The 26,735-nt window shown below is 35.3% G+C and overlaps 1 protein-coding gene across 2 annotated transcripts; it reads right to left on the bottom strand.

Moving 5' to 3' along the window:
* Positions 1 to 6,449: 6,449 nt before the first annotated feature.
* On the bottom strand, positions 6,450 to 13,032 carry LOC141487858 (olfactory receptor 8B8). Of its 2 annotated transcripts, XM_074187443.1 has the most exons (2): positions 13,006 to 13,032; positions 6,450 to 7,385 (listed from the first exon to the last, which is right to left on the bottom strand). In XM_074187443.1, the coding sequence occupies exons 1-2, from the start codon at positions 13,030 to 13,032 to the stop codon at positions 6,450 to 6,452; spliced, it is 963 nt and encodes a 320-aa protein (XP_074043544.1). The 2 variants fall into 2 exon arrangements, with proteins under 2 accessions (XP_074043544.1, XP_074043550.1); XM_074187449.1 differs by lacking the exon at positions 13,006 to 13,032 and having other exon boundaries at positions 6,450 to 7,406.
* Positions 13,033 to 26,735: the final 13,703 nt, after the last annotated feature.

The following is a 26,735-nucleotide window of genomic DNA, read 5'->3' as shown; positions in this document are numbered from 1 at the left end:
TTTGACATAAAATCTGCTACTAAAAATGACAAAGCAATCAGAAATTAAGTCAAATCTGATCATATCCCCTAGCCTAGATTAATAATTTTAAGGGAGCATATATACTTTTAACTTTGTGTACATTTCTCTTACGGAAGTAGAGAATAACCTACAGACCTCCAGCCCCCCAACCTCCTGCTTAAGCTTCTGGTAGGAACAAAAGTTTCCCTAGAAGTGACTGACAAGTGGGGAGTGATGGAGGAATGGGGACAAGAAGCTAGAGAGATCTATTCTGCCTACCATCAAGCCATATGATAATGATTTTGCCATACATGGGCTTCTCTCATTACATGAAACTTCCCTTTCTTTCCCCACATAAAAATGCAGGATCTTTTTATAAGTACTTTATAGATGAGATTCATAATAGATCTATAGCAGATCCAAGGGAGAACAGGCAAAAGACATGGAAACCATGGGTATTTTAAAGAAGGAAGATATAGGTAACATGAGATTTTTCATCAGTTGTTTTGAAATTACTTTATTTGCATATGAAATTAATTTAATTGAATATATTTAGACATGCCTAAAATTATCTGTAAGATCATAAAGTTTAATATATTTTTGATCCCAAAATTATATATTTCAGTACTAGTCCCACTATAGGCATTTAAGTACAGATGAATGATTGAATGAATGAATGAGAGAATTATTCAGTCATTCCACAAATATTTTTTCTACTATGAACTAGTTATCATGTGTTAAGGTTGCAAAAATTGTCACTGCCCTCAAAGAAGTTGCATTCTATTGGTGTAAAATATGTGCAGAGATCTCTTACCACTAAATAAATAAGATAATGTGCTCTTGGGGGGGGGGGGGGGGATTTGATTATTTCAGGCCCTAGGCCTAGAGATTCATCAAAATCTAGGCTAACATGACCAGATCTGGCATTAAAGACTGACCAAATATATTATCCATTTCCCAATTTTCAGGGTTTATTCTGGGAAATTTTCATGTCTAAGTTTACAAAAAATAAATGAATAAATGCATATATGCATGAATTAATCTAAATAAATAAATGGTATCCCCACCTTCTAAACAAAAACTTAAAGAATATAAGTCTTTATTTCAGAAAAATGAAAAAGTTTTGAAAGACCAGCTAAAGTTCATAAACAGATAAAGAAAACACATAAAATACTGAACATTAAATTCTGAGATTCCCCTTGAAAGGACAATTAAACCCAGAGATATTGCCTTTGGGACATTTGATACTTCAGTTAAGTCCTCTCCTAAAGTACCTCCCATTTTCATAGTGTCTCACATTGATTTGGACTCCTCTCTAGAAAGCAAGCTCACATTGCAGCTACAAGCTAGGCATGCCCCTTCCCATCAGACTTGGATTATCTAAATAACTATAATAGTGATGGTGTCAAGGTCCAATTTATTTTTTGCCCTCCCCTATCATAACTGCTCAGGAATTCCCCACTCCCCAGGTGCAGGGGCACCTAGGTAATTTTCATCTTTCTCCTTGAAGTATGAAAACATCTCTCTGTCAATGTAATTCTATGAACTCTTACACTTAGATTTACTCTCAAGTGACAATGATCAAGATATTTTTCTTCTCTGCTAGAAGACTAAATTCTGGGATTGTTCTCCCCAGAAAATATCAGGTCCTCTTCCTCTATACAGGAAGGTAGATTCGGAACATTGTTTTGAACTCTTCTTTGGGGTTATGTGTTCAAGTACATATCTATTTCTGCCATGAGCTTCTTCAGGAACTCTTAAGTCTGCAAATGTGCCAGTTGCCATCATCTCTAGGTCTGAGAATATTCACATTTAGGAACTTTCCTCTAGGTCAACTGGGCAAGACAGCTATATAACCTTACACATAAAAACTTTCATGTGTTTCTTCCTGCCACCTCCTCCAGAACCCTGGTTTAATCCTATAACACCAGTTGAGGCTTTCACTTATACACTCTCTAAATCATAGACTTGTGCTTGGTATCAAATACAGTAATCTGTGAGGGAGAGGAGGATGAAAGATCTTAGTAAAATGTAAAATGTTGAATGCCTTAGTATTTAAAAAGATCCATATTCTTTTCACTGCAGTATTCTTACAATCATTTCTTGAAAAAAAAAAAAACAGAAGTGCTTCCAATACAGAAGGAAGGAAAAAACCCAAAGAAGTAAGACAGTGAGCCTAATACAAATGTATTGGCTGCTGATACAGGATTTTTCTCCCACTAAGTAACCCTGGACTTACATGTATTGGGTTCATGCCACAGCGGGGCCTGACCACAAAGTGAGAAGTCAGACTTTTCTCTTACGCTTTGATTCGGTAAGTATCCAACTCTTCAAGAATAGGTTTGGCTTAAATATAAGATCTCCTCAAAAGAGATCAGTGGATCTTCCAGAATGGTCCTCAATATACAAAGATAATCAGCTCTAAGATAGCTATTTATTTTCTCTGTAACAAGAAATGCTTACAATACAAAAGACTCCTGAGCACACATTGACAAATACCTAAACATGATGAAATAACTCATCGGAGAGTGAACACCTCCACTCTTCACTGTCTGAATCCATATTTTTTTAGAAATTCAGGAATCATCATTCTGTTAGTAGCCATCTCCTCCTTGAAGTTGTTCCAGAAGTCACTTCCTGGTGGATAGCCAGCACCCAGACCCAGATCATCCCCTTCTCAAACTAATACAGATGTCACCAAAGCTATAATGATTTATTTCATAATTGCAGGTTGATCATCTTACTCAATGAAAAAAACCACAAATTATAAAAAAAGCAATCAAATATTTCAGGTCCAGTTTCAGGTTAATTTAGATATGGATTTGTTGCCCTGAGTAGATATTCACCATCACCATTATTTTCAGGGAAAGGGGACACAGAAAGTGTCCTTTTTTCCACAGATGATCTTATTTTATTTCACCAATTATATTTTTATGAAAGTTTTTCAACATTCATCCACATACATATGCATATTTATGTTACATAATTTTCTTCCACCTTCCCTTCCCAACCCCCTCCTCTCAGAGGCAGTCTGGTGAATATTGTACATACACATTTGTGTTTAACATGTTTACAGATTAGTCATTTTCTGTATGAGGAATTAGGGCTAAAGGAAAAGAGAAAAAAAATAAGAAAGGAAGTAAAAACATGAGAGAAATTTTTAAACAGTGGCCAAAGTGGTCATTCAGATTCTTTAGAGGTTCTTTGGTTTATCTGGTTTTTTGTTTTGTTTTGTTTTTCTTCCTCTGAATGTGGATAGCATTGTCCATAAGAGGACTCCCAGGGCTCTCTGAACTGCTGAGAGGAGTTGCATCCATCAAGGTTGATCAACTAACAGTGTTTTGTTAATGTGTACAATGTCCTCTTGGTTCTGTTTCCTTCACTCAACATCATTTCTTGTAATTTATTTCATACTTCTCTAGAGTCCTACTATCTATGGTTTCTTATAAAACAATAGTACTCCATAACACACACACACACACACACACACACCATAACTTGTTTAGCCATTCCCCAATTGATGGGTATCCTCTCACTTTCCAATTCTTTGCTGCTATAAAAGGGATGCTATGAATATTTTGGCTCATGTAGGACTTTTCCCATTTTTTTATGATTTCTTCTTGATATAGACCTAGAATTGGTATTGCTGGGTCAAAGTTATAATCAGTTTGATTGCTCTTTGGGCATAGTTCCATATGAGCATTGTCCTTTAATCCATTTCATCCCCCACTGGAAATATGAGGGGAAACTTGAGGAGCTCCAAGAAGTTTGACAGATGAGAAGAACAGTGAGCATTGTTTTTTTTTTTCTGTGATCCTTTAAGCACAATTCTATCTAATTGGCCCTCAGTATTTTTTGGTATAGACAGCCCTGTCTCCCCTTCCTATTAAGGGTACCAAAAGACCAATATAGGGTTCTCTTCATCATTCCAAAGACAAGTCTATAGTATCCAAAAGGGTATTATTTTGTCATCTCCAAGCATTAAAACAGAACACTGGCTCCAACTCTCCAGAAGTGATCCAAGGACCAGGAGATCAAGGTGGGTCCCACCTGCTTACTCTCATTTTACTAACCAGAATCATGTGATTTAAGTATGGAAGTGAAAGCAAAAGAAGAAAACAAAGACTATTGAACATTTAGAACTAAATAATAGATAAAAGGCTTTCCCATAGAGAGCTGAACCTTCTCCAGAGAAAGCAGCTTTTTGAGCTCCAATTAGTGAAGATGATGCCACTGATGACATAAGGGGAAAAATCCATGGTCAAAAGAAGACAAAATGAAAATTGGTGCTTAGCAACTCTTGCTGACAGAATTATTGACTCAGTAAAGAAGTCTGCTTCTTTCCATATAATGAATCCGGAATATGAAGAAGAACAACCCAATGTGTCAAACTTGATAACTTCTGTCTATTTATGGTGTCTTCTATGAAGTCAAATAATACTGCCAGAAGAAATTTGTAAAACAATACTAGAGGTTACTAAATTGCATGGAAGAAATGAAGACCATATAGTCACAGTAGATGATTTTGCCACCTCTGATGCTTATGAAGGGCAAGGACTTGGGGAGAGATGAAGAAATTTAGGAAGTGAACAAAGATGGCATTTAAGAATAGACTTTGAACTTCATCACCTTAATTTAAAATACAGAAATTATGAACTCTTGGACAACTCTTGGACACTCGTAGAATTTAGTTCACTTTAAAAAAGCACTGGTCAAAAAGAAAAACCACAATAATAATAATAACAACTCTTCATGTTAACTTACTCAATTTCCATTTTTCAAAATCTGTCTTGTATAATGAGCTACTATAATAGAAAAAAATTTAAATCAATCTTTTTTTTAGTTTGTTTTTTCAAAGTGACTTGCCCAAGTCACACAGCTAGGGTATTATTAAACGTCTGATGCTACATTTGAACTCAGGTCATCCTGAATCCAGGGCAGGTGCTCTATTCATTGAGCCCCCACTGTACCACCTAGTGGCCCTCCAATCTTTCTCATTAATTCATGCTAAGGACACAGATAAGTGACTATCAAGGAGTTTTAAAAGACATTCATATCTGTATAAGGGTTAAACTCAACATCTGAGATCCGTGTTAACTTTAAGATTCTAGGATTCTGTATTTTCTCACAGTCTCATAAATCTGATTAAAAAGATTTTAAACTACAAAAAAAGAAGATGTGGAAAGAAAATTTCCTATATGTAGAACATTGGTTCAGGTGTCTGAGAACTTGAATTTAAATTCTTTCTCTGAAACTTATAACTCTGTGATCCTGGGGAAATTCCTTCATCTCCCAGCACCTCTAAATTCCTCATCTCTAAATTGAGACAGCCTCACAGTCCCTTCCAGCTCTAAATCTATGAGTATATGATATGCCAAACCACAGACAGCAGAAGGTAAAATACAAATATAAGTAGAAAGGGCTGTTAATGTACAAGAAATGAGAGTATTAAAATTGAAAAATGTCTTCAGATACACTACCATATTCCATTTTAACAAGAATTATGATTTCATTGGCATAAAGAAATTACTCTGCCAATACAGTTGTTCTTCCTCAACAACTTCTGTGAAATATATTACCCAAAATAATTTATTGAGGCACTGAGAAATTAAGTGACTTTTTTCAAAATACATAAATAGTCATACAATTATACATTTAGAGCTTGGAGGGACCCTTAAGAAAATTGAGGTACAGACAGGTTATATCACATGTTCAGCCATTTTGTGCCAGAAGATGATGAACTGAGAAGTCCAGGTTTCTTGATTTCAGGATTATTGTTCTATCTATTCCACTCTGCTCCTCTTAGATAAAATTTCCTGTTTCTTGTACTTCTCAATCTTGGACCATACTCCAATATTTCCATCTGATCTTTAACACATAAAATCTTCCCTCAAATCCCTGGAATAACCCAGAATATTAATTCTTCTTACCATTAAGATAATGAATTTACAATTCTTACTCTAATCAAAAACTCATCAATAACTTCTCATATCACTTGGCAAGCCTGCTCCAACTAATTGTATGACATTAACTGTTGTTCTCATTCAGAATAATCTCTACCTTATACATGAATTCTTGCATTTATTCACACATAAGGATTTATTCACACACTGAGGATGTTCTTAGTGCATTAAATTAATATTACATGAAGATTTTCAGAAATAATTTTTATATAGGAAAGATCCTATAGCTCTCAAGGAAGTAGATGGGGATAACAAGATTTATAGGTTTGACACATAGAATTTTAGAGCTAAAAGATACCTTAGATATTTCTTTTATTAATGTGCCCAAAGATTTTCTTCTCCAATAGAAAAAAGCCTTCAGATCTGGATCATTCTATTGAAAAAACTTCAATAAATCAAACAATTAAATAAATATATATATATGTATATATATATATATATATATGAACAATAAATCAAATATCTCTTTTATTGTATTGGTCCTATTCAGAATATTCTTCTACTCAGAGTTTTTCTTAGAGCCAATTTGACATCCTTGTTCCTCAGGCTGTAAATCATGGGGTTCAGCATAGGCACCACAATGGTATAAAATAAAGAAGATACTTTCCCTTGGGTCATGGATAGAAGGGAAGAAGGTTTGAGATACATAAATGCTCCTGATCCAAAGAAAAGAGAAACAGCAATTATGTGGGAGCTGCAGGTGCTGAAAGCTTTGGACCTACCCTCAGTTGAGTTGATACGGAGAATGCTAGAGAGAATTAAAGCATAAGAGATAAAGATTGTGACAGTAGGCACTCCAATGTCAATGCCTACAACAATGAAAACCACTAACTCATTAACATAGGTGCTGGTGCAAGAGAGCTCTAGAAGGGGGAGTATATCACACATGTAATGATTGATAATGTTGACATCACAGAAGACTAATTTCAACATGAAACCTGTATGAGCCATGGCTCCAGAAAAGCCCATTACATACACTCCCAACAATAACAGAGAACAGACTTGGTAGGACATGGTCACATTGTAAAGCAGAGGGTTACAGATTGCAACATAACGATCATAAGCCATAGCTGAAAGAATAAAGGACTCAGAAACAACCAAAAAGAGAAAGAAATAAAGTTGAGTCATACATCCAGAGTAGGAGATGATGTTTTTCTCTGAGATAAAGTTAATCAGCATTTTGGGAGTAATAACAGTAGAGTAACAGAGATCTATGAGGGACAGATTAAAGAGAAAATAGTACATGGGGGTGTGAAGGTGATTATTCAGTCCAATCAAAATGATCAAGCCTAGGTTCCCCATAACAGTAAGAACATACATTCCTAGGAACAGGAAGAAGAGAGGGAACTGGAGCTCTGGTTGATCTGTTAATCCCACAAGAATAAATGCAGATATTACAGAGTTATTTCGTGTGACCATTCTCTTCTGGGAGTGATCTGTGGGAATGGGAATAAACATAACATTTTAACTGGGGTCCAAGATTATGTGACCTATTTGACATTTGAGACCATTTTCTCCTGGCCCATTCTTATCTTTTCAGTTTTCCAAATTCATGCATGTAGTGATCCATACATACTGGCTTACTGGATGTCCTTTACACAATAAATTCTCCAACTGCCACATTATAGGCCTTTGAACAGACTGTCCCCATATGCCTGAAATTTCTTCCTTCTTCATTCCTCAGAAACTCTGACTTTCTTCAAGGCTCAACTAAAAAAACAATAAATTCTCTGCTCCTCCATCCCTACCACAAGCTGGGATTATATGTCAGCTACTCTTTATCTCTCATGTACCTATTTTTGCTTGTGTTGGCACAGCTGGGTGGTACAATGGGTAAAGTTCTGGCCCTGGAGTCAGGAGGACCTAAGTTCAAATCTGATCTCAGACACTTACTAGCTGTGTGACCTTGGGCAAGTCACTTAACCCTGGCTGTCTTGCATCCAGGGTTAACTCTGGTCATCCTGGTCCAAATCTGGCCACTGGACCCAGATGGTTCCAGAGGAGAAAATGAGGTTGATAACTTATTACAGTACCCCCTTACTCAAATCCAACTAACATGCTTGTCAAGGCATCACCTCCCTGGTGTCATGGTCTTCTTTGAGGAATGAAGGACAAGTATCATCATCATCACCATCATCCTCTATTTCTGATTGGGTCTCTAGTTTTTAAATGTGGAACTCTCCCTATTCCTACCCTTCCCCTTTCTAAAAATGAGATTTTTTTTTGCTTTTTTTTTTGAATCCCAATGCTTAGCATAGCAACTTTGACACACTTGTTGACAACAATCACAAGGTAAAAATGATGGCTAGGAGCTAAATCCATTCCTCTTCTGGTCCCCTGGCATGGATTCCATGTCAAAAAGACCCAAGTTTAAATTTTGGCTTAGTTCTTTATTAGCTGTAAGATCTAGGTAAATTGCTTAACCACCATCTGTCTGTTTGCTCAACTGTAAAATGAAGATGATAATGGCACCTACCTCAGAGGGTTGTTGTGATGATCAAGTGAGATAATATTTGTAAAGCACAGTATCTGGTACATAGTAGGTGGTTAATAAAAGCTTGTTCTCTTCCCTTCCCCTTTTCCTGTTGCTACCAGAAAGCTCTGGGACTCAAAAGACCCTGAGTTATTCTCTCTATTAGTAGAAGTATTTCAAAGAGCTCTTCCTGATTCTCTCTATCACAGGTAAGGCTGCTAAAGCATCAGGAGGACAAACAGTTCCTTTCACAACATGAACAGAAGATGGATTTAGAAGCTCTAATCATTAGCCCCTCAACAACCCTTACTTTAGGGGTTCTTAACTGGGATCTATAAACATTTTAAAAATTATATATATATATATATATAATTTTTTAAATTACATATAACCTATATATAGATATATATCAATATATAATTGACTTCCTTTATAATCATATGCATTTTATTTTATACATATGACAACATTCTGAAATGGAGTCTAAACTATAAGGAGGTCCATTACATAAGAAAAAATCAAGTCCTCATGCTGTACTAGGTTCTTCTAGGATAATTATCATTGCAGAAAAAGGGAAAAAATACCTCTGAGAGATTGTCACTCCCAGGTTTCACAAAGAAAAATCTCCAGGAGCAAGAAATGGAAAATGCACTCCCTGTTTTTTGAGAGTCCTCAGGGGCTAAAGCACTGGATACTCCTGGAGGCTTCTTGTCTCTTCTCATTGTCCAATACACTGTCCTGATCTTGATTTAATTCAGTTCCATAAGGAAGAAGCATTTTCATGGACCCCAATACTTCATGATTGTGAATTAGAGAGGAAAATCAAGAGGAGAAATAGGTCATTCACTCACCTTCCTTCAGCCTTGAACCCTCAAGATGGGGTCTTATTGTTTGGTTACTCTCCTACTCCTAGACTCTCAGTGGTGACAGACTTTGTAGCTCTCTCTGGCTAAGGGAAGTCAGATCCCAATCCCAATGGTTACTAAATTACCATTGGAATTATTGGAGTGAGAGATACTGGCTTCTGATTGTGGTTTTTATCCCAAGTATCCTGTGGCTAGGCAAGGACATTATTCCTATCACATATGACTGGAATCCCCTAATGATAGGAAACACAGTGCTTTATTCTGAGTGCTGGCCTCCCAGGATTAATTTGAGTGGTCAGACACTTAGGAAGAAGAAGCCGGTTTTTGTTTTCACATGGGCTCATTAGGGGCCGATCCCTCAATCTATACAAGCTTTGACTTTACTATAGGGATTTCACATTCCCCAAGGCACATAAGAAAGGAACCTCTTTTGGGTCTCTCCAGTTTTCTTTATTTAACCAATAAGAAAGCACTTATTAGTCTCTGACACTGCTAAGCAATACAACAACGTAACAACAAAAGTGAAACAATACCTCTGCTCAAGGAGCTTATATTCTATTGAGAAAAATAGTGTGTGTGTGTGTGTGTGTGTGTGTGTATGCATATATAAAATAAATACAAACTATTTGGAGAATGGTGGAGGACAGCAACTGAGGAGGGAAAATTTTAAAACTGTTTCTAAAAAAAAGAGATCCCTGAATTGAATTTTGAAGAAAATAGGGTTGGAAGTCCATTCAAACAGGGAGACAGTCAATACAAAGGCAAAGAATAGGAAGATTATTATGTGTAAAGATACAGCAACAAGCCAATCTCTCTAGGCTGCTGGAAGAGGAATACTACAAAATGAAGTTGGAAATGTAAGAAGCAGGGTTATAAAGAGCTTTAAAAGCCAGAGTAGTTTATATTGCAACTTAAAGGCAATAGGGATGCAGTGGAGTTTACTGTGTAAAGGAATGCCATGATTAGATTTGTGATTTAGAAAATTCATTTTTGGCTGTGTGGAAGATTGGTTGAAATGGAGGATAACCAGAGAGACTGGGAAAACAATTATAAGACTATTAAATAGTTCAATCAAAAGGTGATAAGAGCCTGAACTAGGATGTTAGCCATTAGAATAGAAGGAAAAAAAAGGAACAGATCCAAGCTATGTTGAGGAGGTTAAAAAAAAGAACGATAGTATTCTAATACAAAAAAGATCAAAGGTCTTTAAGTATATTTCTCTCCCATTCTACAATGTATCTCTGAACAACAATCAAAACATTTTATGTTTGAATACTTTCAATTATTGGGAATTCACTTGATAATGCAACCTACTCTAATTTTTGAATTGTTCTAATTGCTTAGAAATTCTTTGCCTAAAGGAGATGTGCCCAAGCCATGGCCATTAAATTCCATTCATGTGGTATTATTACATTTCATTATTATACTCATAAGTATTATGAGTTTCACTGTAATCATAAATAAATATTAAATTCTATAGGCAGCCATTGATAATTTTTTATTGGATGATGCAGCCCAGAAGAATTAAAAATTTGGACATCTGTGATCTAAAGCCTACATATTTTACTTATAAACCCATTGTCTCTAATTCTTTCCATTTTATTTTACAATAATCATAAGGAAACATCACTAAGAAGATAATTGAAACTTTAGAAGCAATATCCACTTCAGAGGAAAATAAAATGGAAACATTCTATGAATGTCATAGGTATATGATCATGAAGAAAGCTGAGACATTTATCAGTTACATTGCTTAAAACTTATTCTGTCACCTTCAAAGGCTTTAATATCTCAATTTAGTTAATCACATATTTTGAATGAATGGAAAAAATATTTATTAAATGATTACTAGGCACTGTGTCATGCTAAACACTAGGAATACAAAGAAAGTCCCTGTTCCCAATGACTTCACTCTCCAACAGAGAGATAGAGATTCTATACATAAAAGTTCAGCTTCAAGCCAGCCACAAAGGCCTGCAGGTCCTAGGGATATAAGAAAAAACTGTATAGCAAGGGACATTGGGGTACATTAAAATACAAAAAGGGGAATCAAAAGAATGTAAAAGCAGGGCAGATGATAAGGCCCAGGAGTCAGGATTCAGTGGTAGGGCAGATGGTAAGGCCTGGTAACCCAGGCCTTTTACTGAAAGACTAGGGTTATTGACTACCATCTCATCCTAGTAAGGTGAGTGATGATATTGCTCTTCTCAACTGATAGCACTTATGGATTCTAGATGATTGTGGAGATCTGAGGAGGAGATGAAGTTCAATGACTAAATTACTTGTTCATTCAACTGATAGTCATTTCATTTGGAAATGATATAATTAGATTAGGTTTACTATAGTGAGCTTCCTGGTACCTGGTCCTACAATGAAGAGTATACAAAACTTAGAGGACAGAGGACAAAAAAAATAGAAATTAAAGAGACTTTGATGAGAGAACTGGTTAACCTCAGAAGTCCTACCCAGAAACTCCTTGAACCCCAAAGGAGCTATAAAGAAGCAGTGGTAGAGCAGCCAAAGAATTTCTAGACAGGGACCACAGGCCCCAGATATGTAGCAAATAAGAGTAATAGTAAAATAGCAGAAATAACAGTTAAGCCTACCAGAGAGATGACTCTCTTGGAGAAAAGAGGAGCAAGAAGATGAAAGCTGCTGTAGAATCAATCTCCTCTGCTATTAGAATAAATTATTCAGATTGTGAAGGTACAATGGGAAGAGTTGGGACCATCAACTGCAAATGCAAAAATTTAAAGCATAGTATTGATCCCTTAAGCAGAAAGGAATTGACTGGAGGATGACATATTAGACTTTCTAGCCAACCCAAGGCTATATTCTTTCCAAAGAAGTCTCAATGACAATATCACCATCCACTACAGGGGAAAGTGAACTCATTAGAGGAAAGGTTTGATTGTTTACCAACTCATGATGATATTATGTGAGGTTTTTATTGTATTTTTCAGATGATGTGAAACAAAAGATGCCCTGTATTAGCCTTACACTTTAGTGTAAGAAGCAAAAAAATTATCTTTAGAATTTATCTGCTTCATGATGACAAATGTTATCAGGGCCTGCTATTGAGAGCATTTTTTCATGCAAAATGAGCTGAAACAGAATTTTGATAGATGATACTTTTTATTCACTTTTTTTCACAAAGGCAAAGGTTTTCAGTTTTTCTTGGAATATGATTATTGGGGAGTGACAGTAGATTGTTTAGGGTATTTTAATGTTGGATAACAGCTTTCAAAGCGCTGAAAACAATCCCTGAAAATGAAGCTACTGATATTTGTGGCATGTTCAGAGACTGCAGAAGTATATGAGTGAAGTGAACTTTCACTATATAAACCATCTTCCTGAAATATCTGATGAATAATGTTGAGTGAGAGGAATTAATTGTTTAACTTTCAGTGGTTGTTATACTGCCAAGAACTATAACTTTAGTGGCAGTGCAACCTAAAATAAAAAACCAAATTTAAAAAGTTATCCCTATTCTATAAAGTTTGTTGTTATAAATCATAATACTTCTTATAAAAAGGTGAAAGTTATAAGCTAATTATTCTAAATCTCCATTGATAAATCAATATATGTCTCATGGGACTTGTAACACAGTTTAATCAAATTGTTATTATTGACAGTAGATCCACAAAATAAAAATTTGCCTAAGTCCTGCATGTGCTAGAAGTGACTATGCTTTAAAAAGCACCTTTAAATGAAGTATTTGAGATTTCATGTAAATGAAATAGAATGTTAGAACTTTAAACTCAACTAGTCCAACCTCTTTATTTGATAGATAAAGATTTTGAGAATCCCAAAGAGTTTAGTAGCAGAGTCAAGATTCAAACATAGGCCATCTTGACTCCCAAGCTAGGACCCTTTTGGTTATAACTTGCTTACCCTTAGTCTTCAAACAAAGCATTATAACTTGATGTTTTAAGAGCCCAGTATTATAAATATGGGCAAGCACGATTGGTCCCCATCTTGAATCTAAGAGAAGGATATCAGATCATGAGGCAATGACACACTACTGTCATTCTATGATGCATGGTCAAACTTCAAAGTTTGTTAGTCAGGTATTAATGTAAGACCTATGCTTTCAAAATGTGTATACAATTGCAGGGGCATTTTATTTGATAAGCAGCAATGACCCTGCTTCAAAACTTTGGATTATGCTATTCTGAAGTTAGCAATGATAAAATCAAATCCCCGATTTTAATCCTTTGTGCATATAATGCAAAGAGAGACCAAACAATTTTTTGGTATCTTGCTCCAGAAGACAGGAACTACTGGGACCCTGAGGGAGATGAGGACCTTGGTGATTAATTAAAACTTGGATTTGTTGAGGAATTCACCAAGGACTCTTGTTTGAGCACTTCAAAATTCAAAACAAGTTCCCATGAATTTTCTTAATTCTAATTACTTTGTCACTAGGATTTCATTCGGAAACATCCAAGGAAGAATATGTTCACTGAGGTTTTATTAACCCTTTCATAGGTGCTATCTCCAATGGAAATGTACCTAAGGGAAAGGGATAGTTTTCTGAGGTCATGTTCATTATACTCCCCTTGTGATTCCTATGCCATGTTAAAATCTCTCTGACTTGTAAATACTATGATTTATCTAAATATATAAATATAACTTTGAAAGGAAAAATTCTGAAAAATTAGAACTGTCTCCATTTAAAGTGGACTGATGTAGCTAGGTCACCATCACTTGAATTCTTTGGTTGGTTCTTGTCCTTCATTATCAAAGAAGACCAAAATGACATCACTGCATTTGAGATAAATTACAGTGTGTTCAACTATGGCTAATTGGACCAATACAAGCTCAGAATGTTCTACCACAGGTTAGGCATAAATAGTCCATGTGAACACCTGGGGTGGGTACTCTAAATTTACAGATGTCACACTTCCTTTGAGCTGCTTCAATTCTGCCTTCCTCATAGAGTGCAGCACCCTCATTGATGAGGCCTCACCATGCTGGGCTGTCCTGTGCCAGTGTCTCCCATGCTGTACAATCAGTGCTAAAGTTCTTCAATGAGACCTTGGGAGTTTCTCGGTATCGCTTCTTCTGATACCCTTGTGAGTGCTTGCCCTGTGTGAGTTCTCCATAAAAGAGTCATTTTGGCAAGCATACAACAGACATTCTAACAATGTGTCCAGTCCATCATAGTTGCACTCTCTATAGTAATGTAGGAATGCTAGGCATTTTAACTCAAGAAAGGATCTCAGTGTCTGGTATCTTCTCTTACCAGGTCAGCTTCAGAATCTTCCTAAGACAATTTAAATGGAAGCTATTCAGTTTCCTGACATGGCACTGGAGGTCAGCACAATGGCTCTGTAGACCTTCAGTTTGGTAGTCAGTCTAATATCTTTTCTCACCCACACTTTCTTTTGGAGTCTCAAAATACTGAGCTAGCTCTGGCAATGCTGGGTGTCAACTTCATTGTCAATGTGTATCTCCTGGGAAACGACACTGCCAAGACAAGTGAACTTGTCCACAGTACTCAAAACTCTTCCATTTGTTGTAATTGATGGTCCCATATGTGGATGGTGTGGTGCTGGCTGATGGAGCACCTGCATTTTCTTGGTGTTAATATTAAACCAAAATGAGCACAAGCAGCAGAGGATCGATCCATACTTTGTTGCATCTCTACTTCAGAGGCTGCATTGAGTGCACAGTCATCTGCAAACAGAAGATCATGCACCAACACTCCCTCCACTTTGGTCTTGGCTTGTAGCCTTTTCAGGTTGAAGAATTTATTGGCAGTGCAGTAGTTGATCTTGAGGCCATGTTCTTCTTCAGTGGAAGCATTTGATAACATGGCCAAAAACATCATGCTAAAAAGTATGGGAGCAAGGACACATCCTTGTTTTACTCCATTAGTGACTGGGAAAATCTCAAGAGCATCATCCACTATCCAGAACCTGGGCATGCATGCTATCATGGAATTAATGTGCAATACTGATGTACTTCTCCAGGCAACCAAATTTTAACATAATTTTCCATAAACCCTCAAGATTGACAGTATCAAAGTCTTTAGTCACATCTACAAATGACATATATAGACCTCTGTTTTGTTCCTGGCATTTTTCCTAGAATTGTCAGGCAACAAACACCATATCAATTGTTCCTCAACCATTTCTGAAGTCATACTGTCTCTCAGGAATGTGACCAACTTCCACGTGAAGGATCAGCCTATTGAGAAGGACTCTGCAAAGAATCTTAACAGAAATGACTAAAAGAGAAACATAATATAATAAAATCAAGAAATAACCCTGTGATTACCACAGGACAATCTATTCCCTTTATCTTTATAGAGATGGACAATATATTATATAATTTAATTATATTATATATATATATATATAATTATTACATAGTTACATATTTAACACTAATTATAAGGTATGCTATGGAAGAGATTGGATTCTATGGTCTTTGAGGCCCCTTCCAGTTCTGAAATTATATACTTCTATTGAACATCTCAAATTGCGATCATCAAAATCCTTTCAATATTGGCTAAAAATAGAGAAATAGATCAATGAAACAAACTAGACAAGGGAGAATCATAAATAGTCAAACTTAATAGCACAATGATTGACAAATCCAAAAGCATAACTTGGGAATTAATTCCCTATTTTGATAAGAATTATTTGGAAATCAATATAGTAAAAATTAGACTTGAGACTAACAATTTACACCACATTTGTAATAAATATAAAGTGAATAGACAACCTAAATATTAAAAATCATATCCTTAAAAAGTAAAAGGGAAGGTAATTATATATCTTTCATAGCATGAGTAGATACATTCTTAATCAAATAAGGGATGAAGATAATTACAATGAATGAAATACATCTTTTTGATAGCACTATCAAATATAAGGATTTAAACAAAATTCTAAGATAAGAATGGCAAGAGACAAAAGGAGGAAATGTATAAAATTTCTCAGATAACGTTTCAGTTAAGATGTTTAGAAAATTAATAGAAATACAGACAACCAAAAGTCATTCTCCAGTAGGTAAGTAGTCAAAGGAGATGAACAAGGACTAATCAAAAGAACTGCAAACAATATGAAAAAATACTCCAGATCACAAATAAGTAAAATACAAATCAAAAAAACACGGGTCTGACTTCATAACAAGTAAATTGGCAAAGATGACCAAAAATGAGAATAACAAATATTGGAGGAGTTATAGAAAGACAGGAACACTAGTGCATTGTTAATGGATCTGTAAATTAATACAGCCATTCTAGAAAAATGATAATATTTGCTTAACTAAAGAACAAATGACCTAGGCTGCTCAAGAGCTATAAGCCCATTTTAACAAAAGTGGAGAGAAGGCACCAAAATGTAAGAGGTTGCACTAAGAAATGTCAGTGGCATTGGGTGTAGATTACTATAGAAAAAAAATTGACTTTGAAGGTTAGGAGGCAGTAGTTGAATGAAGTAAAAGGTTAAGAGAAGGCATTTTTTAGGATTAGGGATGGTTTGTAGAAAGATGGAACCTCATGATTTCCAAAGCTTTTAATATATCTGCAACTAAATTTTCTTTCATATCTCACACTACTCTACTTCACAAGCTTTATCTTCTAATCCCCTTCTGTTCTTATCCTGTACTTTTCAATCTCAGCACCATACTCCATGATTGGAATGGTCTTTAAATGCCATCTCTTCCTTAAATCCTTCCTATGACCATCTGGTGAAAATTATATATCTCTCCTGAGATTTCTCACAGCACTTTGTTTGAACCTCACATAAACTCTTCCCTTTTAAAATAATTTCACAGATTGATGGAATTAGAATAAACCTAAAATTCATGGAATTCAATCAAAAGGATTACCTTTTCAATATCCCTGATAAACAATCAAGCATTCAGCTTCTACTTTATGATTTCTCAAAGTAGGTCATCATGATTTTGGACACTCTGATCATTATTCCCAGAATCTCAGTAATGTCAATGTCTCAATAGAACATCAACCCTGCTTCCAGCTTTAAGCCATCATGGAAAGCAATCATTCTTTTATGTAAAGTACCCTCCATCCCCAACATTACCAAATGACAGGTAAATCCAAGAGTCCTAGGAACAACAAGCAGCACAATCCAAACTATCAGTTTTGATTCCAGCCTAGTCCCCACAGTCAAAATCTAGAGTTGTAATCATTGTGGAAATACAACCTATCATCTTTACAATCCCTTTTCTCTTCAGCAGCCAAAGTTATCAAACATCCTGAAAAGAAATTCAACAAAATGTTTAGCACTATCAAATGGTTCATCACTACAAACAACATTTCTATTAGTGGAAATAATATTAAATAAGATACTTTCCCACTATATGAATGAAAAGGTGTTTTGGTTCTTTTATCTTTGGTTATTTACTGTTTTTTCCACTACTTTTGTTTCTGATGATGAACCATTTGCCAATAACACTTATACTTATTGGAACCTAACTCTACCCCTTATGCTAGGAAAAACCAACCACAACAATGTCAAAGACTCCTCTATGCCAGCATATGGGCCCCATTTACCATGTGCACACAATAGCTATTTTTGTCAGGGAGAGAATACCTGAGACCTGACTCTACAAAAAAACTTCACTAGAAGTCTCAGAAAAAAAAGTTTGCATTTACAATTCACAGTTTGGGAATGAGAAAAACTGTTTCTCGTTTTAAATTTATTAAATTGATGCAGTGCTCCCTAGCCTTAACAAATTTACTGGGCTTCAATTTATCCACATCCCCAATTCCAGAGAAGATTCTTAGTCCCCTAGAAAGAATCAAGCAATTCCTTTCAAATTCCTCCAAATAATGATCTACAAGTGACCTCCCAAATCCCAAGGTGTTGTTCAGTTTCAGTTTAGCTCAGTTTCTGGAACTATTCCAAAATTACAATCTGAGGTCCTGGAGAAGGTAGTCCTTGACCCAGGCAAGGACTAAGCCTAGCAGTTAATGGGTCTGGAAATACTATTACACTCCAGTACAAGTAATTATACAAATTCAGCCAACATTCATTACAGTTTTCTTCAGAGCCCTGCTTTCCAAGTCTCCTAAAATGACAAATAGTTGATCTTTAGGATACAGTTCTTAGTGACAAAGCATATTCACACTGGTCTCTCAATTGCTGAATGGCCACAGACAACTCTCCAAACTTCCAGTTGAGGAAGGGGCACCTCCTATTAAGCCATCACTATCCCTAAAGGAAACACCAAAATAACCCTCAAAAATACAGAGGCCCACTGGGATTCACTTTTTCTGCAATACCTATCTCTTCTACCTCCCTCTTGCCTTCAACAAGATAAAATCATTCCATTCCAATCCTGAAGAACTATATCAATTTCCCTGGGTTATATCTGACTCTGTCTAGTTCTCAGATAGTACAACTTCAATAATGGAATACAATGAAACATTTGTAGATCATTCAACAGTTAACAAAAGATTTATTTAGCCATAAAAGGAAAAGGATATCCACTCTATCGAGGACACCATTACTTCATTCATTAAACAAATCTCCCCTATCTCTATATTATCTATGAAGCTCTATTGGTTAAACCTCAGAACTGAAGCTTTTTTGTGGCTGTTTTTACTCAAATGGCTTAGACATCATGTCAGCTTAAACAAACACTTGAGTCAATCAAGTCCTGAGAATAGTCTCAAAATCTGTTAAGAAAAAAAAAAACAATCCAACCTATGTAGGAGAGGCTTAAGAATTGCCTCTAACTACACCACTCTAAACACTCTGTTCTTCAGACTCTTCTTACCTCTCTCTCCATTTCCTTTTTTACAACCTCATCCTCTTTTCAAATTCTTTATGATCAATGTTCCTAGTGTTTGTTCATGAGTTTTCTTTTCACTCCACATTGTCTTCTTTGGAAATTTCCTTTGTTCCCACTAATTACATTATTGACTTATATTTTCTATCAAACTCCCAGCCCAAATCTCCAAAAGTCAGAAAATATATCTACTTATATAGCCCTAGAACCTTGAACTCAAAATAATTAAGACAGAATATTTTCCTTTCTCTGAGGCATTTGTCATTATTTCTGTCATTCATATCACCATTCAATATATATCCCATGTTTAAAACCTTGCAATTACCTGTTTATGGCACTCTTCTTGAAGGGGAAGGGCATATTTCCTCCTCCCTCACAGGCAGGTCTACATGACCTAGACCCATATAGGCTTCAAGGATTTTAGTTTTCTCTCATTGCCCATTGCCAAGGAAATAGCACATGGATTTGGAATGGAAATAGGACTTGGTGAAACACACAGAAAAAGTTAAATCTAAGATGGTTAAAGGAAGGAGAAGTGGCTCTCTCCCTTTTCCCAGTGGCAGTGATAAAAAAAATGAAACTAGGTGAGAATGGTTTTGTAGCAGCACCAATAGCAGTGACAGAAGTATGGTTTTCCCAGGGACAAATAAAAACAATGGGACTATCCAAAAAATATAAAGAATACTTTTTTATTTTTTTCAGCTTGACCATGTGGGTTAGAGTTCTAGTAAAAGTAAATATATTACAGGGAATATGGAAGAATTTGCTTCCATCATCCTTCAGTTGGCTGGTACCTGGTTTGAGTTCATTCTTTCAACTTTGATGTGTATTTTTTTTAACTTACCTAGTTTTACTGCTAATATCTGTGGTTGAGCCAGACATGAATTTTTGTGTATGTCCCTTTTTTGGTATTATGAGAATGCAGTGACAGCTCTGGTAGTTTTAATCATAGAAAACCCTCTTCCTAGTTAAGGCCTGAGGGACTGGAATACAAGTCCTTAGACCAATATTAAAAAAATCTCTCTCTGATTAAACCATATAGTCATTATAATACAAAATTATTTGTTCTCAAAACCAGAATTCTTTTTGGTTTTTGCAAGGCAATGGGGTTAAGTGACTTGCCCAACATCATACAACTAGATAATTATTTGGTGTTTGAGGTCAAACTGGAATTCAGAATCCTCCTGATTCTGGGCCATTGCTCTATCCACTACACCACCTAGCTGTCCCCACCTAACTGCACCCAAAAGCGGAATTTTAAAAGAGAATTTGGAACTTTTCTCTTTTAAAACTAAAGGATCTGACTTTCCTTGTGGTATGACTAGCAGGCCTCTGAGGCAGCTTAGGGGGAAAAAAGGATAGAAAGAGCAAGTCTAACTTCAGTTTTGCTTTCAACCCTAACTCAGTCTAAACATTATTTTTGAATAATATTTTATTTTTCCCATTTACATGTAAAAGCAATTTTTAATTCATTTTTTTAAACTTTTAAATTCCAAATTCTCTCTCTTCTACTCAACCCTTCCCTGAGACAGTAACCAATTTTATATAGGTTATACATGTGCAAGCATACAAAATATTTCCATATTAGTCATGCTGTGATAGAAAACACAGATTCCCCCCCAAAAAAATGCTCTAAACATTTTTATACATTGACCCTTTAGTGTTGCATTTGGTTCTTCCCTCTCCTTCACCTCTAGTAGCGAATCAGTTACAAAGACTCACTGATATCAAAACTATCTGGTACTAGGCAAAAATTCGATCATTGGAACTGAGTAGTGATTCTATAAATATAACTAAATATATAGAAAAGGTTAATGTTTTTTATATACCTGTTTATCTTCGACTTTAGGGAAAGGAATCATTCATTATTCAGTCAATGCTGTTAAGAAAACTGTGTAGCAATATGGCAAAAAATAAATTTAGATCCCTATCTGATACCATTTGTCACAGCTTCATCCGAATCAACAAGTTAACCTTTTAAAAGTTAGAAGAAAAAGAATAGTATATTTATCCCAAATGCTGTCAGGAAATAAATTTTTATTTATCCAAGAACTTAAAGAAATTGTTGGGTCAGGGTAAATGGGTGTACAGTTATTTCATTATACAATAAAACAAAACTCAAAAGTCATGGAGGAGAAAAAGATTTGGGGGGAAGTTTACATAAGGTCAACAGACTCAAAGTTGGATTAGAGCTCAAAGATTGATTCCAACCTATACCTTAACAGGAATTCCCCTCTAACACCATTCGAGAAAAATTGTTCACTTTCCAGGCTCCATTTAAAGACCTCCAATAATGGAAAATTGACTACCTTTGGAGTACAAATCTACCTTTCCTATCTGCCCATCCTTCTGGACAGCTTTTACTATAAAAAGGACCTTAATTAGCTCCCCTGTAACCTTCACCAAGCAATCCTCATTCTCTCTGTGTGCTGTCAACCAGAATAACTTTAATTCCATTTTCCATATCAGATCCGTTTTTACTTAGGTAAAATAGCAGCCATCATAGCCCTTATCTATTTTCCTTTAATCCAAGTTAATATCAAATTTTTCAAATGATCCTCTCCTGACATCAATTTTCATGAATGACAAATCAGAAAAATTTTCATTTATGATTTATATGGAACTGATAGACATTTATACAAACATTCCAAATTTCACTTGACAAATAATTAAATGATACAAATGGGCATCACAAGATATTAAATAATCAATAGGAAATTCAAAATAAAAGAACTACCAAATATCTTACACTAAAACTCTATACCAGTGCTTCATTGAGGTTATAGAAGTGATTCTCCAGTGCTAATGAGCAGAGATTCTGAGAGGTTCCAACAAATTGAAAAGTCATTAAACATAGACCATGAAATGAACCATATATCAGTTATCCAAGGACTAATCTAGCCACTGACAGGAAGCTCATCAGTAGATTGTATGGAGAATGATTGATTTTCTGGCCACAGCAACTTCTGAAGAGCATCTATTAAGTTATAACCGGATTGCAAATGTACATCAATGGAAGGAGTACTCTTGCCAATAAATTATAGTTTCTTGAAGTGTTGAAGTATAAATTATCACCTCATACTCATCTCATTTTCAAAAATAAATAAAAACTTAATTTTGACATGGCTATGAAAAACCAATGACACTAACACGTTTCTGGTGGCATTATGCACTAATGCCATCTTTCTGAAGAGTGCTTGGGTAAGTACATAAGAAAATCCATAAATGGTCATATTCTTTGCCCCAATAATCCTATTACTAAGAATAAACCCTCAGGAATCAAAAGTGGTTAGAAGAGGAAACTGTATATATAAAGTTGCTTATAGTTATGTGCAATAGAATTTAAAAAAAACTATAAAAAGCCTAAATGAATGATAGCTGGGTAATAGCTAAATAAGACAAAGTGAACTGTTCCAGAATCAGGGTGCAGCGCTAAAGAAAAAAAACTAAAGAAAAAGAGAAGAACCAAAAGGAAAAACCCAAATTGTTGAGACAAGAAGCTCAGGAAACTGTGTACAGGAGTTAAAATATCAGGATAGATGAAATTTTCTCTGAGCAAAGACTGAAGTGTGGGATTAGGGGAAATAAATCATTGGCTGCAAAGAAATGGTGAAAATTCCAGTTAAAGATAATGGATCTGCGTTTCAAATGGGAAGAATAATTCATTTAACCAGAAAGTTGAGTGGAAAAAAGAGATCTTAGCTAAGCCTAGGAACACGAGTAAAATGGACTAACAATATAATTTATTATATATACATATATACATGTGTGTCTGTGTGTGTGCAAAAACTATACATTCCATTGAAAATACTTTAAAATATAAGTTCTGATTAATAAAAATAGGCCCTATAAGAAAGTAGGTTATGAAATTATGTTTTTTTTTCTTATGGGTAGAAGAAACCTTTGCTTTGATCACAATAGGGAAAGAACTCCCATTGGGGCCCAGGTATCAGATTCAAGGGTCTTGAACATAACCTTGTTCAGCAATTCATGAATCTAAGGTCATGATTGAAAAAGAATTTCTAGTCATTGAGGCTAAGTGTTTAGACCCTCATATCATATTCTTTTCAAAAAGGTAAGAAGTACTGCACACAAAAGTGTAGCTGCTGAAAGCCTTAGTCCTAGCCATGGTCAGAAGGAATTGTCTATCACTGAATCATGAGGTTTGGTGACCTGGTCCTTAACTTTCTCTAGTAGAGGTATAGTTGCCAAGAAACTTCATCTCAGCTTTGGTCATTGGTTCATGAGCTACCTGTGACCAGACTTGGTTTACTACACAACTAGCTGTTTGGTTGGATTCTACTAGAAGAAGAGTCATTTCAGTGATGGATGCAGAATGATGCAGAGACCAGTGACACAAGCAGCAAAACCTATAGGGATGAAAAAGAGGTAATCTATGTTTATGGAAAAACCTATCTCTGGGTATCCCCTGAGGATTGAAGACAACCATGTAGCCAAAAGACTGTCAGTGATTGTTCTACTCTTCAAGAATATCCCCAGTCCATCTGCATAGTCATGGGGGGGTCTAACTTCCAGTACAAAATAAGCAAAAGCCCACCCAGTGCTCTGAACTTGATCATCTCAGGCAGTAGGGACTTCTTCCATAGGCAGATTAAGTGAAGGTCTGTCAAATGTTCTGACCTTAGCCATTTTAACAATGATGGTCTCATGTTAAGAAATAATTTATTAGGATATACAATCAGGGGAAGCCAATGCTATTTGAGTTAAATAGCAAATCAGACAATGGAAATATTATATACCTCTTCCTCTGGTATTACCACTGTCCTTGGTGATTTGGTTTTCTTCTGCTAGATCTCTATTTGGAAAATTTTTTATTTCACATTGCTTGAAGATGATAAATATTTAGTATGCTGATATCAATCAAAACCATTCTTCTCTTTAATTACCTAGCCGTGTGGCCTTGGGCAAGCCACTTAACCCCATTGCCTTGGGGAAAAAAAACATTCTTCTCAAGCATTTATTAATCAGTTATATCCAAGAGACTATAGGCAATATTTTTATCTGTGATAATTCTTCAGTTCTCATGAAATTTATTTCTGAAATACTCAAGAATAGTAGGCAATTGGAGTAAAATGACTTGCTGTCTCCACAAAGATGATGTATAATTCTGGTCACCTATCCATTTCTTTCTAGATATTTTCTTAGTGCTGTTTTTGTAGTCAACAATGATATATATTGAACCATTTCTACAACTTCCTTGCATAATCTGCATCAATCAATAAATATTGTTCCTTTAAGATAACATTTCTTTAATTTCTGGTAGTTTTAATCTGACCTGAAGTTCTGTCACCAACCCCTTCCCTCATTTCTTTAAAAGGTTTAGTGAGGTGTTTTTGTTTATGTATTACAAAAATTTACAGATTATTTCTACTTTGTAAAGGAGGAGTTAAGAATCTAACAGTGACCTCATATGAAATTAATTAAAAGATTTCACATCTAGAGTATCCCCCCTACTTATTTATTTTTTTAATTACATAAATCTATTTTTCTCCCTCCCACCTCAATGAGAAAAAGAAAAGGAAAAACTGTTTTCTTATAACAAATATATATAGCTAAAATTTTTCCTTCAAAGACTGTATTCAAAATATATTTCTCTTTTTGCACTCTAAATATGTTCTATCTCTGTAATGATTTCATCTCTGGTTGTCTGAAATTATGATTTATCATTGTTCTTACAACTTTCAAAGTTGTTTTTATACTCTTATGATTATATAATTTGCTCTCTTGTTTCTATTTATTTCATTCTTTATCAGTTCACAGAAGTTCTCAAAATTGTTCATTTATATATTATTGATATTAAATGTGTAATTGACCATTTGGCTCTTCCTTATCAGTGTATTGCTGATTAAGTTCCTGTGGATATTGGATAAGTTCAATTTTGGCCTTGGAAAATGGGAGTTTGAACCCAGCCTCAGATACTTGCCATTTACTAACTATGTGACCTTGGACAAGTTACTTAACCCTAATTGCCTCACATCCAGGACCATCTCCAGTCATCCTGATTCATATCTGGCCACTGAACCCAGATTGCTCTGGAGGAGACTTAGCACAGCATCCTCACTCAAATCCAATTTATGTGCTTGTCATGGCATCAGCTTCCTGATGTCATGGTCTTCTTCAAGAATGAAGGACAGGGTGGCTAGGTGGCACAGTGGATAGAGCACTGGCCCTGGAGTCAGGAGGACCTGAGTTCAAATCCAGCCTCAGACACTTAATAATTACCTAGCCACGTGGCCTTGGGCAAGCCACTTAACCCCATTGCCTTGCAAAAACTAAAAAAAAAAAAAAAAAAGACAAATATCATTCAAAGGTAAATTACTTTGGGTACCTTTTTCACAACTCCAATGGCATGTAATTAATGTCAGTCATTAATATTAATGAAATATATTTTTTCAAGGCATTTCTATAAGTTTTTAACCTATCATGTATTTAGAAAATCTATTAATCCTTTTCTGTTTATTTGATGAGAAAACATTCTTCTTCCTATAGCTACCTTGGGTTTGATCACCCATTTGTTCTAAAAATATTGTACAGCTTTTATTAATATACCTTCAAAATCACATCTATTTTACTGTCCAATTAAAAACCAAAAACACTGAAATTTATATTATATAAGTTTTAATTGTTTTCAACATGTTCTTCCTAGTGATCATTAGATTTGTTTTGTATTAGTTTTAATTGTTTTCAACCTGTACTTCCTGGTGAGCACTAGCCTCAGAAATCCAATAAGGTTTTTTATTTCAACCTGGGCTGGAAATGCAGTAACTAATCATGGACCCCATTTTAAGGTTGACTGGTATGGAATCTTTAATTTGTTCCATTTTTCCAAATCTAAGCTGATTCACCCTTCCTTGGTCCATTTAGTAGTCTTCTGCTCTCAAGAAATCATCATCTTAGTGGGGGATTTTGAGCAGACATCCAATTGGCTTTAATTCATGAATTCAAGTCATTTACCAGACTTGCCTTAGGATGATTAGAGTGCACCAAATTTCAAATATTAAATGCCTTTGGTAGCTATTCAGTCTAGTTCTATAGCACTATCTGACAATATGTTAATAGCAATGACATGACTTTATGTAACTGTAACAATGACTTTATGTAAATATGTTAGCTCACTGACTCTTCCACAAAACCATTATACAGGTAACACAGTTGAATTTCATTAAATTCATGTATTTACATACAATGTCACTTCAGAAATAAAATAAAAAATAAAATGACATTTTGAAATACAATGATACCATAGTTATTTCAATGAAATTGCCTGCCTGGTCTGCATATATATTTTCATTTGGAAAAAACTCCTATTAGATCACATTATAGAAAGTAAAATATCTTCAATGTAACCCACAAGTGTGGAAGCAACAAGAGTGATCAAATATGATGATGGATTTACTAGTGAAAGCAATTTACACCATAAAAAATCATAACCTAGCTTTCTCAAGAAAAAAAAATTTGTAATTGGATAACTAATTCTCAGTAATAACTAGATTAAGTGACATTAGATACATACAAAACTCAAACTACCAATGGGGACCCCCACATTGTAAGACCTCTCTAAAGTCTCAGACCATTAATACTCTGAGTACATCTTTCAGTCTCAAGATGGTTAACACCACCTCACCTCAATTAGCCTGTCTG

This window comes from Macrotis lagotis, chromosome 1 (genome assembly GCF_037893015.1).
Source record: "Macrotis lagotis isolate mMagLag1 chromosome 1, bilby.v1.9.chrom.fasta, whole genome shotgun sequence".
NCBI lineage: Eukaryota > Metazoa > Chordata > Mammalia > Peramelemorphia > Peramelidae > Macrotis > Macrotis lagotis.
This window is presented reverse-complemented; position numbering and strand designations above follow the sequence as displayed.

Excerpts from the sequence above, each read along its gene's own strand:
- LOC141487858 (XM_074187443.1), bottom strand. The coding sequence starts at position 13,032 with ATGAAATCTCAAATACTTCATTTAAAG. Across the intron at positions 7,386-13,005 it reads CTCAAATACTTCATTTAAAG|AGAATGGTCACACGAAATAA; the intron begins GTGCTTTTTAAA and ends CACTCCCAGAAG.